Source organism: Haliotis asinina, chromosome 1, assembly GCF_037392515.1.
Source record: "Haliotis asinina isolate JCU_RB_2024 chromosome 1, JCU_Hal_asi_v2, whole genome shotgun sequence".
Classification (NCBI taxonomy): Eukaryota; Metazoa; Mollusca; class Gastropoda; order Lepetellida; family Haliotidae; genus Haliotis; species Haliotis asinina.
In genome coordinates this window covers 92,781,285-92,801,572 of record NC_090280.1, presented here as the reverse complement: position 1 = coordinate 92,801,572, position 20,288 = coordinate 92,781,285, and the positions used below count along the sequence as shown (strand labels likewise).

The 20,288-nt window shown below is 40.3% G+C and overlaps 1 protein-coding gene across 2 annotated transcripts in view; it reads left to right on the top strand.

Moving 5' to 3' along the window:
• Positions 1-14,231, top strand: part of LOC137255402 (clathrin heavy chain 1) — a 34,920-nt gene extending 20,689 nt beyond the window's left edge. For both annotated transcript variants that reach the window (XM_067792855.1, XM_067792847.1), the window contains exons 13-31: positions 486-578; positions 804-875; positions 1,054-1,234; positions 2,159-2,322; positions 2,665-2,790; positions 3,013-3,155; positions 3,717-3,839; positions 4,158-4,269; positions 4,549-4,817; positions 4,996-5,179; positions 5,431-5,623; positions 6,048-6,205; positions 6,595-6,759; positions 7,146-7,302; positions 7,971-8,089; positions 8,565-9,128; positions 9,266-9,487; positions 11,900-11,975; positions 12,744-14,231. In XM_067792855.1, coding sequence (XP_067648956.1) covers positions 486-578; positions 804-875; positions 1,054-1,234; positions 2,159-2,322; positions 2,665-2,790; positions 3,013-3,155; positions 3,717-3,839; positions 4,158-4,269; positions 4,549-4,817; positions 4,996-5,179; positions 5,431-5,623; positions 6,048-6,205; positions 6,595-6,759; positions 7,146-7,302; positions 7,971-8,089; positions 8,565-9,128; positions 9,266-9,487; positions 11,900-11,975; positions 12,744-12,877 — 3,255 coding nt within the window. In that variant the 3' untranslated portion in view covers positions 12,878-14,231. The remainder of the gene's footprint in view (positions 1-485; positions 579-803; positions 876-1,053; positions 1,235-2,158; positions 2,323-2,664; positions 2,791-3,012; positions 3,156-3,716; positions 3,840-4,157; positions 4,270-4,548; positions 4,818-4,995; positions 5,180-5,430; positions 5,624-6,047; positions 6,206-6,594; positions 6,760-7,145; positions 7,303-7,970; positions 8,090-8,564; positions 9,129-9,265; positions 9,488-11,899; positions 11,976-12,743) is intronic.
• Positions 14,232-20,288: the final 6,057 nt, after the last annotated feature.

Sequence of the window (20,288 nt, the reverse complement as noted above, 5' to 3'; positions counted from 1 at the left end):
TCCTTAAATAATAGCCGTTATCTGATTGGTTAAATCTATTTAACGGTCTTGTGTTTGATTGGACGGTCACTGGTCGCTCAAAGGTTACCTGACGCAACCTTCTACTGGGTTGTGTTAGACTCAGTGGTGGAGTGTAACCAAATACACTGAGACTAAGTTTACTTAGACTGGTGTATAGGAAACATTTCAGTATTTGATCAAAACAGTCATCTCTTGGCAGTAACTAAGAACTTCAGAAGATGTTATTTTCTTGTGACTATATTGCCAACACGTGAAACTTGTTTTAAAATACCTTTGATGTAGCTGAGAGATGACTTGTAGTGGCAAATTCAACCAGGATTAATTCTAAGAGTATGCTTGCTCTATATACTAATATTGTGCTACATTCGATATTTGTTTGGTTTCCTTCTTTGAAGAAAATGACATTTTCTGCCTGAATTGATCAGAAGGTGACATATTGTGAAGTCGCTGTTCTTATTTTTCAGGTTGCTGATGCCATCCTTGGTAACCAGATGTTTACACACTATGACAAAGCACACATTGCCCAGCTCTGTGAGAAAGCTGGTCTCCTGCAACGAGTGAGTGTTATTTGGAATTACAGAGTAAATCAGGAATGACATTCATCTTGGCTTCTGCAGGAGTTATCACTTGGTTAATGATTAGAGTTTTAAACATCAATTTTTGCTGATTTATTAGATTTAAAAAGACATTTGTCTGAGACTTGGCTGTGTGTGTACCACTGTAATATATCCACCAAAATGTATTTCAGTTTGTGTAATGATATGATTGACTTTTGTCTGCAGGCCCTGGAACACTACACAGACTTATATGACATCAAGAGGGCTGTTGTACACACCCATCTGCTCAACCCAGAGGTAAGTCAGCATGCCCATATAGATTCTAATTACAAAGATGAGAAGACAGGTTAATTTTCCATGTCATGCTGCAGTTTTTCCTACCCTAGATTGTTGTCAAAGTATCAGGTGGAAAATATACAAAATGACTTGCATTGTATGATATTGCAGTGCTATTAATGTGTAACTTGTTATGCAGTGGCTGGTGAACTACTTCGGCTCCCTGTCCGTGGAGGACTCGCTTGAGTGTATCAAGGCCATGTTGACAGCCAACATCCGGCAGAACCTGCAGGTGTGTGTCCAGATCGCATCCAAGTATCATGAGCAGCTTAGCACACAGAGTCTTATCGAGGTCTTCGAGTCTTACAAAAGCTTCGAAGGTAAGTCCATGTACTGTACAAGTCATTGAATATTCACTGTGTTGTTTTTTATTTGAATGAATTAAACACCCTCAACAGTTGTGCAAATATGGCACCTATGGTTTATAGTTGAGAGGTGTTAAGGGTTTTCACAAAGCAGGTGTTATGTCACGTGTCTGAAAATCATTGAGAATGTTGTCTTAGTCTCAAAAAGGTCAGGGAACAGTTCATATCTTAAGGAATCTGTTTCTGGTGAACGGCAGATTTGTGCTCAACAGATTGTTTTTTGATGGACGCCTGCGACTCAAAGAGGAATAAGACCTCAGACAGACCTTTGCTTCAATAAGCAAAGTGTTTCCTTCTAGATCCCACACAGGACATTAATGTAACTTGTAGAAAGGTTCCTTAAAACTGTGGAAGACCCATTTAATCTGAATATACTACAAACATGTCATATCTACCAGTAATATGCCAAGACGTGATTATTTACCGCCATATGGCTGGAATATTGCTGAGCATGGCATAAAGCTATACTCACTCACTCATAAAAAATGACCTTCACCTTCATTACTTTTTAAGTTTGATTTGATCATTTGTGACAGGTGATTATGTCGCCTTAGTGACAATATGCTTGTTACCATTGCTTTGAATGACATCAGGGTAAATATTTTGATCTCGAGGTATCTTACTTTTCTATGAAATAAAAAATCTTTGGAGCTACAGATTTGAGTCCAACAATATTTTGTTTGAAGGACATCTCTGACTCCTAAAGAAAAGGGACCTCAGACAGACTTTTGCTTTCATAGGCAAAATGTTTCATTCGAGATCCTACACATCGCGTTAATGTACATTTTAGAAATGTGACAATTTTATCTAAATGTCCTGTTGGTCCAATTGTTACTCATGGTTATCATGAATGTGACCACGGTTATCTTATACTTGTAGGTCTCTTCTACTTCCTGGGATCCATTGTGAACTTCAGCCAGGATGCTGATGTTCACTTTAAATACATCCAGGCTGCCTGTAAGACCGGACAGATCAAAGAGGTGGAGAGAATCTGTAGGGAGAGCAACTGCTACGACCCAGAAAGGGTAAAAAACTTCCTCAAGGTGAGCCTGAATGCCTGTTGAGGAAAGCTGTATGATGTAGATACCTCGACCGGTCATACATTGGTAGAGCTTACTGAAAACTCAAAACATTTTAACATGACATGCTCAACAGAAGCAAGCTTGTGTAGCGTTTTCTCTTCATGGTCACAGTAGTCACAGTGAACTTTGTTTTTTGAATGGTAAACTATTCTATAATACAAGTCAAGCCTAGTAGAACCCCATACTGACATTGAAATAGGATTCAGGCATTTGTCATTTGTGACTGGAAATGTAAAATTAAAACCTGTGCAGCCCATTAGAGAGTCAAGAGAACCAGTTACTGACATTTACTGTTGTTTCCAGGAGGCAAAGCTGACTGATCAACTGCCACTGATCATTGTGTGTGACAGGTTCGACTTTGTACATGACTTGGTTCTCTACCTGTACAGAAACAGCTTACAGAAGTATATTGAAATCTATGTACAGAAGGTGAGTCTTCAAGTGGCATATTCGATGACTCGCTAACTTGTTCATGTTTGAGTAAATGAGATTTCAGTATGATTGCAGTCTGTTATTGATAAACTTTGAATGTAACAAGATGTCCAGATAATTGGCAGCATTTTGTGAAAATTTGATGAAAAGTTCCATTGTGAGATTTATTTATCTTTGACTGTGAATGTTATGGTGTGACACTGTGATGTCTGTCTGCAGGTGAACCCTGCCCGTCTACCTGTTGTTGTGGGAGGTCTCCTCGATGTAGACTGTGGGGAGGATGTAATCAAACAACTCATCATGGTGGTCAAGGGACAGTTCTCCACTGATGAACTTGTGGCTGAAGTAGAAAACAGAAACAGGTATTCCTTGTCTTTCGAGAACCAACAGCTGGTAGATAATTACCAAGTTTTGATTAAAACATTATAAGAGCTGGTAGAAAATAAGCAAGTTTTGATATAAGCATAATAAGAGAAATGTTTTCCCTGACACCACATGTTGATTCTGGATTAGAATCCGTCTGAAAGAACCAAGCGATCAGACACAGTGACTGGCAATTGTCTTATCGTGTCCTGATACAGGGGACTTTTCTTAGTGTTGTCTGACACATAATTAACTATGGAGTGTTACATTAATATATAAACAATTCAGAAAGAATTATGCTTGCTTCTTATTAATTCTGTCATTAGACAGAGATCTAAAACCTCTGAAAACCTCTTGTAATTTTGTGTGATTTTATGGATTCAGATTACCATCATAGTATGCCAAAGTGAAGAATCCATTCTTTTGTACTTGATTTCTTTCACTGTGATGGATAAGATGGATGTTCATGCCCAAAGACTTTTGATGTTATATGAGAAGCATGTCTGTTATATTTTGTTACGTGATATGACTGGTTGCTGATCTGCAGTGTTCTCCTTCAGATTGAAGTTGCTGCTGCCATGGCTGGAGACAAGAGTACACGAGGGAGTGAATGAGCCAGCCACACATAATGCTCTAGCTAAAATCTACATTGATAGCAATAACAATCCCGAGAGGTTCCTCAGGTATGTGATCTTTTGACTTTATGTAACTTCTCATCAAAATGAATCCCAGTGAGAGGTTATCGTAAGTAATACTTAAGCATTGCAGTTTTCAATAGTTGCCATGTCTTGAGATGTTTGTACAAATTTGAGTGTCGATACGTAAGTGTATGTTGTATCATATGGTCCTAAAGCATATTTGATGGACATCACCCTGTTTGTTTTGCATGTTAAGTTGTGTGAAAAATGCTAAAGAGAAGAAACTTTGACAGGGTATTTTTAAGACAGTACATTGATGACCTATTAGTGTTCCATTGTAATAACAATGATGTTAACTTACAGAGAGAACCAGTTCTACGACAGTGTTGTTGTTGGAAAGTACTGTGAGAAGAGAGATCCTCACTTGGCCTGTGTTGCATATGAGAGAGGACAGTGTGACCAGGAACTCATCAAGGTATCTGTTTCATTTGCTGACTTCAACAATCCAGATGACCAGGCTTTCTGTGTAAAGTGTCACATGTGAAAATACTGTGTCGGTGGAATTAATGATAAAAATAACAAAACTTACAAAAACTTTTGTGTTCATACATTTTCAGAGATAAATTTGTTATCTGTGTAGGTGTAATTGAGTTTGTCTAAGAAGTTATTGGGCAAAGGTAGATGTGGTCAGATCAAAATGTGAAAATGATATAATTTTCTTTAGACATGCACTAACAAAATGCGTGTTTTCTAGGTGTGCAACGAGAACTCACTGTTCAAGAGTGAGGCAAGATACCTAGTTAGGAGAAAGGATGTTGAACTGTGGGCTGAGGTACTCCAGGAGACAAATGAGTACCGGCGTCAACTCATTGACCAGGTGGTCCAGACTGCGCTGTCTGAGACTCAGGACCCAGAGGAGATCTCCATCACTGTCAAGGCCTTCATGACCGCTGACCTGCCCAATGAACTCATTGAACTACTGGAGAAAATCGTGCTGGAGAGCTCTGTATTCAGTGACCACAGGTAAGTGCTTTCCTGCATTTGTCAGAAAAAAAAAAAGACAGGTCCTGTACAAACATTATGTTAGATTCAAATACTGTAGGTGCAAGTCACAAGTACCATGGACTTCCTATAAACCAAACACTTTCATATTTTGCTGAATGTACATACAACCTTACTTACTGTTATCTCTTATTTTAAGGAACCTACAAAACTTGCTTATTCTGACCGCAATCAAAGCTGACCGTACTCGTGTGATGGAGTACATCAACCGTCTCGATAACTATGATGCACCAGACATTGCCAATATCGCCATAAGTAATGAACTATATGAAGAAGCTTTCGCCATTTTCAAGAAGTTTGAAGTCAACACATCAGCCATCTCTGTAAGTTGTCCCCTCTTTGTACCAACATTAGTATGTTGACGTGGATAGCCAGGTCATCTTAAGAGCTGCAATCCACCATTGCGTCTCTTTGGTAACAACAAGAACCAATTTAGAGACAAGTATGTGTAATCAGTGACCTTTGCGCGTCTTTTTCATTATTATAAATTCTTGCTTGAGTTCTTGTTTCCCAGCTTTCATGCCATCAGAGTTTACTTGACAAAAGAATTAAGAAAGTGCGTCATCATTTACAGGTTTTGATAGATAACGTGAACAACCTTGACCGGGCATATGAATTTGCTGAGCGCTGTAACGACCCAGCAGTGTGGAGTCAACTGGGTCGTGCCCAACTGACCAAAGGCATGGTGAAGGAAGCCATTGACTCCTTCATCAAGGCTGATGACCCCTCACAATACATGGAGGTGGTGCAAGTGGCCGGTCAGAGCAGTGAGTAACCTTTTAAATCTGTTCATAAACCTTCAGGCATTGAAGTATCAAGATGTCTGCTATGCAGAGTCATGTCCCTTTGCTGTGGTACTTTCCTCTAATCATTGATTCAAATCCCTGATTTTGGCTGTTGATAATTTTAGGTTTCCTAACCATATGTTTATTTATGATGATAAACATCTTTGAACTGCACCGTCTTGTGCTATCTTCTTTCATTAAGCTGACGAGCTATTGAGTGGACTGTTCAAGTGCTCAAGCAAAACATTTTACTTACACATTCACTTGATCACTTCTTTTTGTACAATTTTGGTCTTTGTTTGATATTTTGAGAATATGTTTTTGAGTGCTTATGCTTCTTTTATCTGTTGGTGTCATGCTATGTTGGTGTTCCGGCACTATTTAGGATGTCTTGATTGGTTTTCAGACAACTGGGAGGACCTGGTTAAATTCCTTCAAATGGCCCGCAAGAAAGCCAGAGAAACATATGTAGAAACAGAGCTAGTGTATGCTTTTGCCAAGACCAACAGGTTTGCAGACATGGAAGAGTTCATCTCTGGACCCAACCATGCCAATGTCACACAGGTAAGAAAGTAATACCAGAATACATCACTTAACATGAGCCTGGTTACAGTGACTCCTCATTCCCAAACCATTTCAGGATCTTCACCCATCTTTGACATCATTCACAAGGGCAAACCCCTTGTTTAGTAACAATTCTGATGGTCATGCAAGATCAGCTTGTATTGGATTGTTTATTTAGACCAACTGGAATTAATGCCAAAATACAAATTCATCAAGGGAGATTTACCGTTTTGCATATATGCATCTGCTGGTCCTGCAGTTGTATCCTAAAGCCTTCTCTGTTGTGTTCTTTGGACTGAATATGCTATATCATCCATCTTTCACTTCTGTTTGCATCCAGATTGATTTTGATGTTTGAAGAGAAATGCATTTCGTTGGATCCTTTGTAGGTGGCAGACAGATGCTTCGATGACAAGATGTATGAAGCTGCTAAATTATTATACAACAACGTGTCCAACTACGCCAGACTGGCTATCACTCTTGTCCACTTGGGAGAATACCAGGGTGCTGTTGATGGGGCCAGGAAAGCTAACAGCACAAAAACATGGAAGGAGGTTGGTTAACAGTCATTTGTTTCACCACATTTACTCAAAATTGCTGTGTATAATTCTTGCCTCAAACAACAAAGTCATTGTTCACAATTGAAGACAGATGTTTAGGGACATTGATCAGAGTAATGTTAAAGTTCATATTTGTGTGGGTTCTGTGGTTGAAATACAGTAGCCATCATCTTTGAGTATCTCACAATATTGTCTTTTTGGCAGGTGGATGTACACAGTAGTAACAGAAAATTAATGTTACACACATATTTCACCCCATGAAATGTAAACAATCCCATGTTGTAGACCGACTTACATTTCTAGTTCTGACAGACATGACCAGTTCTTTCATGTTCATATTGGTAATAAATGAATAAGTGTTTCATGTCGCTGTTTTACAGGTGTGCTTTGCATGTGTCGACAATGAAGAGTTTAGGTTAGCTCAGATGTGTGGACTGCACATAGTCGTACACGCAGATGAATTAGAAGAACTTATCAACTATTACCAAGACAGAGGATACTTTGAAGAACTTATTTCCCTCTTAGAGGCAGCTTTAGGTAAGTCCATGCTATTTATTGGCTTTTACCCCTGTGAGCATTCCACATTGGAAAAACTGAAAAGGCAACAACCTGGTTCAAATGGTCGAATACTCATGATATCACGTACAGAATTGCTTATACCAGACATTGTTTATGTGTCATCATCATACAGGTGGAATTATGATTAGTACTAGGTCATTGAAAGAATAGGCTCCCAGTGCATTGTACGTGTTATGACTACAAGCAGAAATGGGGATTGGGTGGTTTTATCTTCGAAGGTTTTCCACCTTAAAGTGCCTCAGTGTACCAGTGTACCCCTACACAGTGGATCATAGCTCTTGCAGAGAACACGCAGACTGGCCAGCCAGCCAGTTGTGATGTACCTTTATTAACAAACCCAAAGTCTTATCCAAAATTCACTCGCATGCCCAGTCCCTTATTCATGTCATACACCAAAAAATCTCAAATTATTGACGCTTTGTACTTGCACTGTGTATGTTTACAGATTTGGTCTGTCGCTATATGGCTGAAATAATGCTTGATACGACATAAACTCAACCATAATCCTGCTTATCTTGTGTTTATGCTGCATAAAAAAGTACTTAAAATACTGGAAAATGTTGTCATGTTGTAAAGGTATGTGGAATACTGGAAAGGGTTGTAAAGGTATGAGGGTGTGTTTGCAGGTTTGGAGAGAGCACACATGGGCATGTTCACAGAGTTAGCAATATTGTATTCCAAGTATAAACCCGAGAAGATGAGAGAGCATCTAGAGCTCTTCTGGTCAAGGGTCAACATTCCAAAGGTGAGGATGCTTTATCATGAGAACTTTACAAATACGAATAATGAGTTCATGGGAAATGGGGAAGCTCTTAAGCTTTATGACATACAAATATAGAAGAATGTATTGTTGTATAAGTTAGCTGGCCTGTACAGTATGTGCTGCTAGACAAACAATATTTCATTAACCGTAAAGGAAGTTGGAACAATGTTAATCTGCACCTTGTCAAGAAACCATACTTTAAATATATTTTGTTGTATAAGATTTAATATGATTGAAGCTATATTGCCATAATATGAAGAAAATTATCTTACAATGAATATTCTTGGAACAAAGTAAGCATGTCGACAGGGATTTTAAACCATGTTGTAGCAATTCCCACTTGTTTCATGATTAATTATGAAATTAAGGGAGTTTAAGGGATCTAGTTGTAATATTTAAACATAGGACTCCATTGTATGGTGTTGTATTTATGAGTGGTATGTATTGTCGATTCCAGGTTTTGCGAGCAGCCGAGCAGGCTCATTTGTGGTCCGAGTTGGTGTTCCTGTACGACAAGTATGAAGAGTTTGACAATGCAATCCTAACAATGATGGCCCATCCTACAGAAGCCTGGAGAGAAAGTCAGTTCAAGGATATTGTCACCAAAGTTGCTAACATAGAGCTGTATTACAAAGCCATTCAGTTCTACTTGGACTATAAACCAATGTTGCTAAATGACCTGCTCCTGGTTCTAACACCCAGACTCGACCACACTCGCTCGGTGAACTTCTTCACTAAGGCTAACCAGATCCCCCTTGTGAAGCCTTACCTGCGGTCTGTTCAGAAAAATAACAACAAGGCCATTAATGAAGCTCTCAACAACCTGTTTATCGAGGAGGAGGACTACCAGGGACTTCGGGCATCTATTGATGCATATGAAAACTTTGACAACATCTCCCTTGCCCAGCGTCTAGAGAAGCATGAGTTGATTGAATTCAGGAGAATAGCAGCCTACTTGTACAAAGGCAACAACAGGTGGAAGCAGTCGGTTGATCTTTGCAAAAAGGATAAACTATTCAAGGTAAGTTATCACATTATATATGAACATATAGAACCTTCCTCACTTGTTCATTTAAGCACAATTCCGAAGCATATTAATCAAGATAATCTTCACATGCTTGACAATGTATGTTAATAATATATGTTTGCTTGTTTCAGGATGCTATGATGTATGCAGGAGAGTCACGACAAGTTGATATCGCAGAGGACCTGATCGCCTGGTTCTTGGAGAGTCAAAACAACGAGTGCTTTGCAGCATGTCTGTTCCAGTGCTACGACCTACTGCGGCCTGACGTCATCCTAGAGCTTGCTTGGCGGCACAACATCATGGACTTTGCCATGCCTTACATGATCCAGGTCATGAGAGAATACATCGGCAAGGTGGGTCTGCTTACTGACTCCTACACACTACACAACTCCAGCAATGCAATCTCAACTACACCTATTTCTGCATTAGTCTGAACTTTTTTGTTTTAAGTTTACTGAAATCACATGATATTGAGGCAGTTGTTTCTAACCTCACATGAGTCAGTCCAGAGCAACTCTGTTTGGTGTACCATGAGACTGTGATCAGCTGTTTTTCCACAAATCCTATCTTGTGGATTCTTTGGGACCTTTTGCATATACAAACTCGAAGAACAATGCTTATTTATAAAATGATTTTCACTCTGAGCCTATTCAAAAATGTACAATTTACAAAATGTTTTGGCCCTCTTTAGATTTTCCCCAGTGAAAAGAAAATGTCATCAAAGCAAGTTGAGGTTGGATTGCATTTTATTCTGCATAGTTAATCTGATAGTTATGAGAATGACTCCGAAGTAACCTAGGTGTCATTCAGCGGAAGTACCCCCTGTTTACGATGTTGAAGTTGCTCCCTGCTTTCAGGTCAACAGTCTAGTTGTGAAGGTAAGAAGTTGTTTCAGCTCAAGGCTCTGCTGTCTAGTGCAGTTTTATCTGTCACCTATTTTGGACGGGCTGAACATTGTATTTGATTCTTGTGAAGGAAGTCACACATCTTTTTCAGCCTCAGGGCGAAGAGTTACTAGGGTATCCCAAGTCCTTCTCCGCTGGTGGTAGTAGGGATCCTTGACACACCCCATGCATTTTCACTGTCCCTGTTTGCGACTTTTTTTTGGTCGATATGAATGAGTGTGCTTTTTTTTTTTCTGTTTAAGTTGAATTTGAGTTATCTTAAGTGTGCGTTTATTCTCCTATGTTGCGACAACTGAAATGCACACAGCTTGAGTTATAAAGATGGTGACAGTTTTGCATGGGGTGTTGAAAGGGATTTTTCTTTTATCTGATCAACAGTAGTGTGAAAAAAATATTTAGTCATAGTCATAAGTCGTTTTGAACTCCTTTTTATCTTTTAGTGTAGATATTTTGCACTGGGTTTATTTTCTATCTTTTTCCAAATTTAATTATTTTTTTTATGAAGAATGTTTGACTGAATCCAATCTTTTTGTAGAAATTTGCTTTTTTACTATATTCCTAACTGTCTGAAATTGTTACGTAGCCTAATTCTCCCTTCTCCAGAATTGAAAGAAAATTAAACCAAACTGCTTATCCATTAGGCACTGTGCCATCCTAATGTACTTACTTCAACTCTTGCTTCACCACATTTCAAAGCCTGTGCAGTGTAATTGGTTTTTGCAACACATTTGACGTTTGGTTGACATACAGATTTAGGACTGGATAGACACTTTTGCTGTGGACTGCTAATACTTTCTAAAATATGTGTGTATTTTTCACAACATTTGGAACCACATTCATATTTGAGATAAAGCATACCATCGTTAAATTTTTCTGTGACATACCAATTACAGTTTTATCAGATCAGTTTCTTAAGCTTTCTTAAGACATCTGATTATTGCCTGTTAGTCCTAATACTATCTAATGCTGTAGGTTACCAAAGTGTAATATTTAATGATAACAGATGCTGGTGTATAGAAGAAAACAATTTGCATTTATAAAACTAATAAGAAAGAATCTTTTTGTGACCAGTTATTGATGGCTAGTGATTTTGTACATTTACTCAGTACCCTTAAGTATGTTTGTGTTCAAGGAATTCCACCTGTTTCTTTTGACCCGAACCTATCTGCGCATCATCTGACTCGCTCCTATATTAAATCCTCCTCCCAATGCAGCTGGGAAAATCAGCGCAGAGTACAATTAGCTGTAGCCAAATAACAATAAAACCTGTTTTCTTTGTAGATTTATTAGTCTTGTTTGATTTACTAGAAGCTCCAAGTTTTGTGATATCACTAATATCTGTAGACTTTCCTTGTTAAATTCTACCCCAGCACCCCAGTTTTACCATTTGGATTTATCAAAGGCATCTTCCTTGTCTGTAAGAGCAGAGACCAAAGAAGGATAAATGTATTTTAGGGAGCAGTTTTAAAGTTAGATTTCAGATAAAAAAATGTGTTCCTTCAGTTTGAGATATATTCCCCTACTTAACATGTGTAGTCCATATAAAGGATGACATCTTTAAAACATTTTCAGAAATGTTTACACATTGTACCACTATATTAGGGTTAATAGAGAGATGCAGTGCACATTTGGGAGTAAATGTATGACTAAAGGTACTTTTGGTTGACTTGAACTGAAACCCCTGGGAAACATGGCTTTGATGGTGAATCTGAGGACATATTCTCATCCCCAATTCCTAGCTTCAGTAATGAAGTGTTTTATCTGACATCAGCCTTTTGAACTGCTTCCTGATGATGATGGGTGTGTCCAAGTGTGTGTGTGACATGCAGACTTGTGTGACATTTGTGTTCTGTGTTTCAGGTGGACAAGTTGGAGCAGTCTGAGGCTGTGAGGAGTGAAGAGGAACAGAAGGCTGAAGAAAGGCCCATTGTTTTCTGTGAGCGTTCTCCATCCCCCACCTCTTATCAGTGACCCATGATGGTCTGGGGCAGAATAGGCCTTCAGCAACCCATGCTTGCCATAAAAGGCAATTATACTTGTCGTAAGAGGCTCGCTGACTTGGTTCACCACATGTCATCAGTTCCCAATTGAGCCGATAGGTGCTTATTTTGTTGGTCACTGGATTTTCTGGTCCAGACTCGATTATTTACAGACCACCGTCATATACCTGGAATATTGCTGAGAGCGGCGTAAAACTAAACTCACTCACCTCTTAGCAGTACAGTAACATAAGTCAGTGTTCCTAGATGAGCAACTCATGGTGATTTACTGTCACTCCAGATGTGGCTGAATTTATATCACAGGGCTTGATGTTGTTGCTATTAGTTCTACCACATACTAGTTTTTTGTGAGGACTAGACATAATTATGTGCAAATGTTTCTGTCAAATTGCAGTATTGCTGTTGATGACATAAATCGAAAGCACTTACCTGCAGTTTGCATGGTAACTTGGTAGTTTTGCTCCCTCTGACATCCCCCCAATATGTCTTGAAACCACTTGTTTGTTGAATGACTTTGTACGTTCATTTTAGGGATGTGGGTGGAATCATTTACATTGTACATGCTTCTCCTTAAAAATCATCATCACCCTCTGTAGCCATAAGTTGATATGATATGAATGGAATATTGCTTTGGAGCAACTTCCTCTCTAAAATCAACCGTTCAATCAGGCCCTGTCTATAACCCTGCTTTTCTTTTCTTCCAGCTGAACCTCAGTTGATGTTGACAGCCGGCCCCGGAGTTGTCCCCCCTGGCGTTGTTCCTCCCCAGCCTGGCTATGGTGGAGCATATGGTGCAGGACCAATGCCAACAGGAATGCCATTCGGCTACAGCATGTAGACAGCCGGTCAGCCCTCATCACTGCCTGTCTGACAGTCTGGCCTAGTCCCTGGACCACACCATTCACTCATGAGTCGAGCAGTGTAATATAAGCTCCCACCTGCCTGCACTTGTGTCATTTGGCTGTATCCCCCCTTCCTTGTGACAGGGAGGCGACAGCGTTAGAATCATGTGATTACTGGCTTGCTAGCATAAGTCATAACTGAATCAGAACTCAACTGGTGTAATAATATGAAATTTTAATCCCTTGTATACATAACATATTCACATTCCTTTATGAAATACAGATGTTTGCAAATTTTCTTTTTTTTAAATCTTGACTGTTTATTTGGAGCCTTGGCTCTTAGTGTGAGCTGCGTAATGATACTCTTTCCTGACCTGAATCACTCTTGGAAACCATTAGTATTTATTGTTACATCTTGATGATGGTCATAGTTGTTTCCGATTTCATTCAAGCATATTGCCACACGTCAGGGTTCTAGACAAATACTGGGTAGTGTTGAAGTTAGATGTTGATCTATTCGTGTGTGTTCTTGTTAAATGAACTGCCTCGTATTGTATGGTTGGAACAGTCAATCACTGAGTGTCTGCCGAGTGCGAGCCATGTTACAACTTCAAGTAGTGCCATGAGCCATGTTACATATGGGCATAAGTATGTACGTGTTAGTCACTCCGTGCAATTAGAATACTGTCTCCTCCTGCCTGCTCGGGAGAAGCATGCAGTTATATGAATTAGAAGCAAATGTCTAGCATTCAGTTTCCATGGTGTAAAGCGGCGACTGACTGCAACACCGATTCCTATCAGAGTCCATGTCGTCACGGAGATAGTAGGCTATGTATATTGTGCATGTAACTATAGAATTGAAACATATGTAAGTAATCGGCTTTGTTGAGTACTAAACTGTGCAGAGCTTGAAGCGATGCAATTTGTGAACTGTGAATGCATCGGGCTGTATTTCTTATTTACAAGTCCTTTGTTATGCGTTTGTTTGGTTGGTTATGTTGTTTCTTTGCAATGTACAAAATCTAAATAATTCTGATTTTTAACTAGCCGCGTGATCAAGGTACATAACAGTTATATTCATGTCATTATTATTACATGTTACCAATGTGTATTATTAATATTATTGAAAATGGGTTTATTATATTATTAGGCAAATCATGTTGAACCCTACTTTGGAAGGGTAGAGATGAAAATAGTTTACATCCATTCTTCTATAGACCTGCGTCCTGTTATCAAACATGAAGCTAAACTAATTCAAAAGTCAGACATCATCTAGGGGTTACTACCCTAGACAACGTTGTAGATGTACCAGATACACGTCATCAATAAATAATGTATAAATATAAATAACTCTTTTGTTGTTTTCTGACTTTGAGCACAAGGAGAAAAATAGTTGAATTCGAACTTGCTCCCCATGGCAACACTTAAACTGTTGATGTAAACCGCTACAAGAGCTTGTAGACAACAACACCTTCAGTGATTTGCGTTCTAGAAGTTGAGGAGATGAAGAATGAGAACAGTTGCTTCTCAAGGACATAACTATCCATTTTGAAACCTTGCCTATAGTGAGTAAAGAAGTAGTATATCCTTGAACAAAGATTGTCATACTCAAGCTTAAGTTCAACGTTCATACAAACCACTGTATTTCAGAATGATCATTGAAAGTCATTGAAAGACTTCATAAGTGGTTCATGATTTAGTTTTGTTGCTCAATGCAAACCATTAATGCAGGGATATAAATGCTGTAAATGATCATGTTATGAACAATTTACTGTTCTAACTGAAAACTAATGGATGTCAACTTTTGCAATGCTTTTCACGCTATATTCTTACATGCACTCCTAAACATTGTGTTCTTTGTATCATGGATGTCAACTTTTGCAAAATGAGGAACATTGTCAGTAAAATGTCCTGGAATATAAACTTATAAACTTTTGTGAATCACTTCAAGTATTTATATGCAACATCATGATGTTGCATTGGAGAAATATATATTGTTCACAGACGGCAAAAGAGGAGGGTCTCAATAAAAATTATTTGATTAAATATAAGGCTAAATAAAGAAAGTGAAATGTTTCTCCGGCATCGCCGCTTCACTTTTATTTGCGCACGTAACAATTTTATTGCCATTTTAAGAAAAATTGACTTGGCCACCACCGGATCATCCATTTGTCCACTATAAGAATGAGTGTCTGTGAGAACGAGTGTGACTGAATCTGCAACTCATTAACAGGTGTGCAAAGCTTCCGGACCAGTATTTGTCAGACAGAAAACTAAAACTGTTCCTTCCTTATCACTCTTTTTTCAATCAAATATTAAAGTTCTACCGCCCTCGACACTTTTGATAAAAAAATGTGCCCTGGAAACATTTATTTTTCTATGCAGCAGCAATTTCTGAGGGAATAAATTTCTTTTGAGCAATATACTAAAGTAAACTTCATAATGCAGTCAGGTTGTATACAAGGGGAGATAACCCATTCTGGATTATCTCGAACTGCAAATGACCATGCGCTTCCTGCAATGATACGTTGGCAGGTAGACTGCATTATTGCGAACGGGTTTGTACTGGGTGGGTGAGGGTGGGAGAGGTTCGGCAATGTTTTCAACAGGCGCTATGACCTGTTGGATTATGTAACTCCCCAATTCTCATAGTCAGTCGCCTTTGTATATATATGTATCAATACGTACTGTATAATTAAATGTACTTATATTTCATTTTACACAAAATTTCCGAACCACCCGCACTCATACGAGATCCGTTGGATCATTGCAAGAAAATGGTATGCACTTATTTTCCAAACCAACACATCTCTGTACATAGTGAGTAAATTAATCGTCGTGACTAAAAATTTAGTATCGTGAGATATTAAAGGTTGTACGCCACAACGTAATAGCCTGGGCAAAATCAAAATCGAGAACACGTCATGTGGTCATTGTATCCGACGTTTACGACACGCATTAGGCACTGGGGACGCAACCTCGGCCGCTTTCCACCCCTCATAACACCCAATCCCCCACCCTCATGGGTCTATATCAAATGCCATGGGTGGAACGGAGTAAATTATTATTATAGCGCTTGCGCCATGTACAGGGATACCTCGCGAATATATTTAATTTTAAGTGTATGTTACATGAAGGCAACAATAACAAGTCGTCATCATCATCATCATCATCATCATCATCAACAACAACAACAACAACAACACAGGCCGTCACACAACCCAAATGTAGTCATCGTCGTTTACATCCAAGACATGAAACACATCGTCATCGTCATCGTCATCATCGGGGGCGTTGTTGATGCACGCCATCGTTTCCCGTTATTGATGCACATTATGTCAAGTCACTGCATTGTCTGGCCCACACTGAAACATGAAGGTCCGGGGTAGAATCGGACTTCAGCAACCCATGCATTGCCATAAAAGGTGCCTATGCTTGTCGTAAGAGGCGACAAACGGGTAGGGTTGTCAGGCTCACCGACTTGGTTGACACATGTTACCGGTTCCCAACTGCGCAGATCGATGCTCATGTTGTTGATCACTGGATTGTCTGGTCCAGATTCGATTATTTACAAACCACCGCCACATAGCTGGAATATTGCTGAGTGAGGCGTAAAACTAAACTCACTCACTCTGACCCAGACTCGATTTTGAAGAGTGACGTCATGTAGTTGGACCACTGCTGAATGTGGCGTTAAACGACACAGACACAAAACCGCCACCGTTGAAGCTACTGAGATTTACCCCAGGCGACCACACCATCCACTCGGCAACAAGGAGACATTTGTTGTCTGCATTAGACAAACATGACCAAACCGGGAACAAAGGCGATGAGATTTCTTAATTTGTGAATTGGTAAACACACCTCCCTACACCGGCATGAATATTCATAAAGGAATCAACACAGGGATCAGGTTACTGTCTATGTACACACAGATACGGCGACAGGTCGGTGTTGTGACTGTAGTCCCTGTCGGCCACCTCCGTCAATAACTGTCTCCATCAGTCTTGCTGCATCTCTGATTGTAACTGGTTGTCCCATTGCCGTTACGCAGGTACAGTGTCGTCACAGACTAACACACACGGACAGCCGTTGAAATTAGGACCATCTTAAATCATGGTCACTAAAGACAGTACACTTTGATCATTTGATCTAACCTGGATCTTTGCTATCTGAGAGTTGCGTAAACAGTCAGTGAAAGCGTTTTATGTTTTAGGCCGCTTTAAGCAATATCCGAACAATATCACGGTGGGGGATCACCAGATATGAGCTTCACACATAACAACAATGTGGGGAATCAAACCTGGGTCTTAGACGTGACGAGCTGAAGGGAACTCTTTCACCATTCGGCTTAAAAAGGAGAAAAATGGTATAATAGAAACAGACTCGTATGTTGATGACCCTCTCTCCTAGCCCACCCCAACTATCCCTGACACCTTGCTGACAATGTATGTCTACCAGCAAGGTGCCGGCCCATTATCAATGCGCATTGTGCCCATCACGTTTCTTCACCCCATACAACACATACCCCTGTAACAACACACAGAGACCATCAGTTTACATACAGAGTTCCTACCACAATATTTAGACAGACAAAGGTCCACCGAGAGACACAACCCTAAGTGAACACCAGCGCCCTCCACCCGTCACATCCTTGCCCCGTGTTGATGGAAACCGGGTAGATTACCCCATACCCCATTCACTGACTGATGGCACCTCTAAACTGTAGCCGGGTTTAATCATAAAGGTGAAGATCGCCCGTGTCCCTTTACTGGATCAATGTATCCATAGCCAACACAACTCTACACTTTAAGCCAAGACACGACGGACCGACTTAGTATTCATAACCATCGTTTGGTCTCCCCACAATGTAGGGTCAATGCCTTTAGGGACCCGACGTTGAAACCTCAGACAGTATTAAGTACGTTTATCGTATAATAAGAGCGTTCCAAAGCCCTGCCACAGACGGCAGTCAGGAACATATACTGTTATTGAAAGGAAGGTCAAAGACGGGCGAGCAAATACATGACTCAGTTTTGTCCTTGTGTCTGGTTCAATAAGATATCGCGTCTGGTCAGATTCATTCTCGGCACATAAACTCTCTGCATTCATTGTCCTATGACTGACAGAGTGAGTGAGTGTAGCTTTACGCCGCTTTTATTCCAGAAATGGACGTCACACATAATACTCATTTAGGGAATCGAACCCGGGTCCTCGGCGTGACGAGCTACCGGTTTAACAATTAGGCTATCCTACCGCCCCTAATGTCCGATGAACTCCACTCCCTTGGAAGAATACTCCTTCCTTCGGAGATGATGTTCACCACTTATCTGCGAAGATCTAAGGCCTCCATTACTTCGGGTTTTCCTCCCTCGCGAAGCAGACTGTCGCCACAGACCAGAAGTTTTGTTGAACGAAGAAATATATTTTTCAAAGCGTCATATGTCGCTGACGTATCAGTAGATGGTGTCTTGTCGTACTGCCCTTCTCCGTGTTTAGGTCATGTCCCTGTAGCGTCTGACGCCGTGGAGTATCTGTGACATCGACCTGTGCTCTTGAGTGAGTAACATTTTACCCCGCTTTAACGGCGGGGGATACAGACATGGACTTCACACGTGTCTGGAATCGAACCTGGGTCTTCTGGGTGACGAGAAATGCTTTCGCCTTAAGGCTACAGCACGTACCCCTACATACACTGAATTGTTGCTTCAGGACATGTTATAGTAACTATTCGCATGCTCAGAAATATCTTCAACCGTCCAATATAAGTTAATGATAAGTATATTTCTACATACTACAAACGACCACACTCAAACGAACCTGCGGTTGGAAGGGGTGGGGGTAGGGGTGGGTTTAGCCTGGCGGGTAAAGCATTTGCTCGACACCGAAGGACCGGGTTCGATTCCTGGTATTTCTAACGGCGGCGTAGATCAACTTATTTTCTAACGAACATATATTGAGGTAGGATACACGATAAATCAATCAGAAAACATCAGGAATAGAGTCGGTCAAATCATTCTTGTAGTAAGTGTCAGCTAACAGGATCATGTGGTCAGGCTCGCTGACTTAATTGATTCACTGCATCGTATCCCAGTTGCGTAGATTGATTTCATGATGTGATTCGCTCGATTGTCTGGTCATGAGTTGATTATTTACAACGTTAAACAACTAGAAAACTGCAAAGTACAGCGTTAGACAAACAAACAAACAAACAAACAAACCTGACTTATCAAACAACAGCCGCTTCAGTGCAAATCGTGCATAGTGTGTGAAGCGGTCGTAAAATAAGAGTATTCCCTCAACCTATTAGGGTGACTTCTGAAAGCCATACAGACTCCGAACTGTCATCAGTTTCAACAGATGTCTCCTACAAATACCATTCCCTAAATAAACTTAGATCATATTGATCTCGTGACGGTTGTTAGAAACAAATGTCAATGGTTTTTGTAAAAGGAAATGACAATTGAGGTTTCAAAGGGAGCCCCGTAATTTGCAATCGTATAATAAGCTAATGTGCTCAGAGCGGAGATGTCAGTACCAAACCTGACACCTGGCTCTCTCCCGTCACTCTGATGAAGTAGATTAGCGATGAGACTTTTATAATGGCTGGTAATGTCTGTAACTGTTTTGACATTTTTAATAACCCAAGACCGGATATATATGGATGTTTGGTTAGATTTCCCGTTCCGCTTTGTATATATGTAGTACATCCTCTTGCCGCGATTCTCCTTTATGCTGTCCTGCACGGAACTACCTCGGTTGTCAAATGTAGCATCCTGCATGGAGTCATCTCTGTAGCCAAATACATCGTCTTGTAGAAAGACACCACCGCAGTCAAATCTCTTGTCTTTGAGGAAAACTCCATTGCTATAAAATGTATGGTCTTACACTAAGACACCCCGGTTGTCAAATACATTGTCTTGCACGAACGTACCATCGACACCTAGATTGTGAAACGTATGACCTTGTACGGGGACACCTAGATTGTGAAACGTATGACCTTGTACGGGGACACCTAGGTTGTGAAACGTGTGACCTTGTACGGGGACACCTAGGTTGTGAAACGTATGACCTTGTACGGGGACACCTAGGTTGTGAAACGTGTGACCTTGTACGGGGACACCACCTAGGTTGTGAAACGTGTGACCTTGTACGGGGACACCTAGGTTGTGAAACGTATGACCTTGTACGGGGACACCTAGGTTGTGAAACGTGTGACCTTGTACGGGGACACCTAGGTTGTGAAACGTGTGACCTTGTACGGGGACACCTAGGTTGTGAAACGTGTGACCTTGTACGGGGACACCTAGGTTGTGAAACGTATGACCTTGTACGGGGACACCTAGGTTGTGAAACGTGTGACCTTGTACGGGGACACCTAGGTTGTGAAACGTGTGACCTTGTACG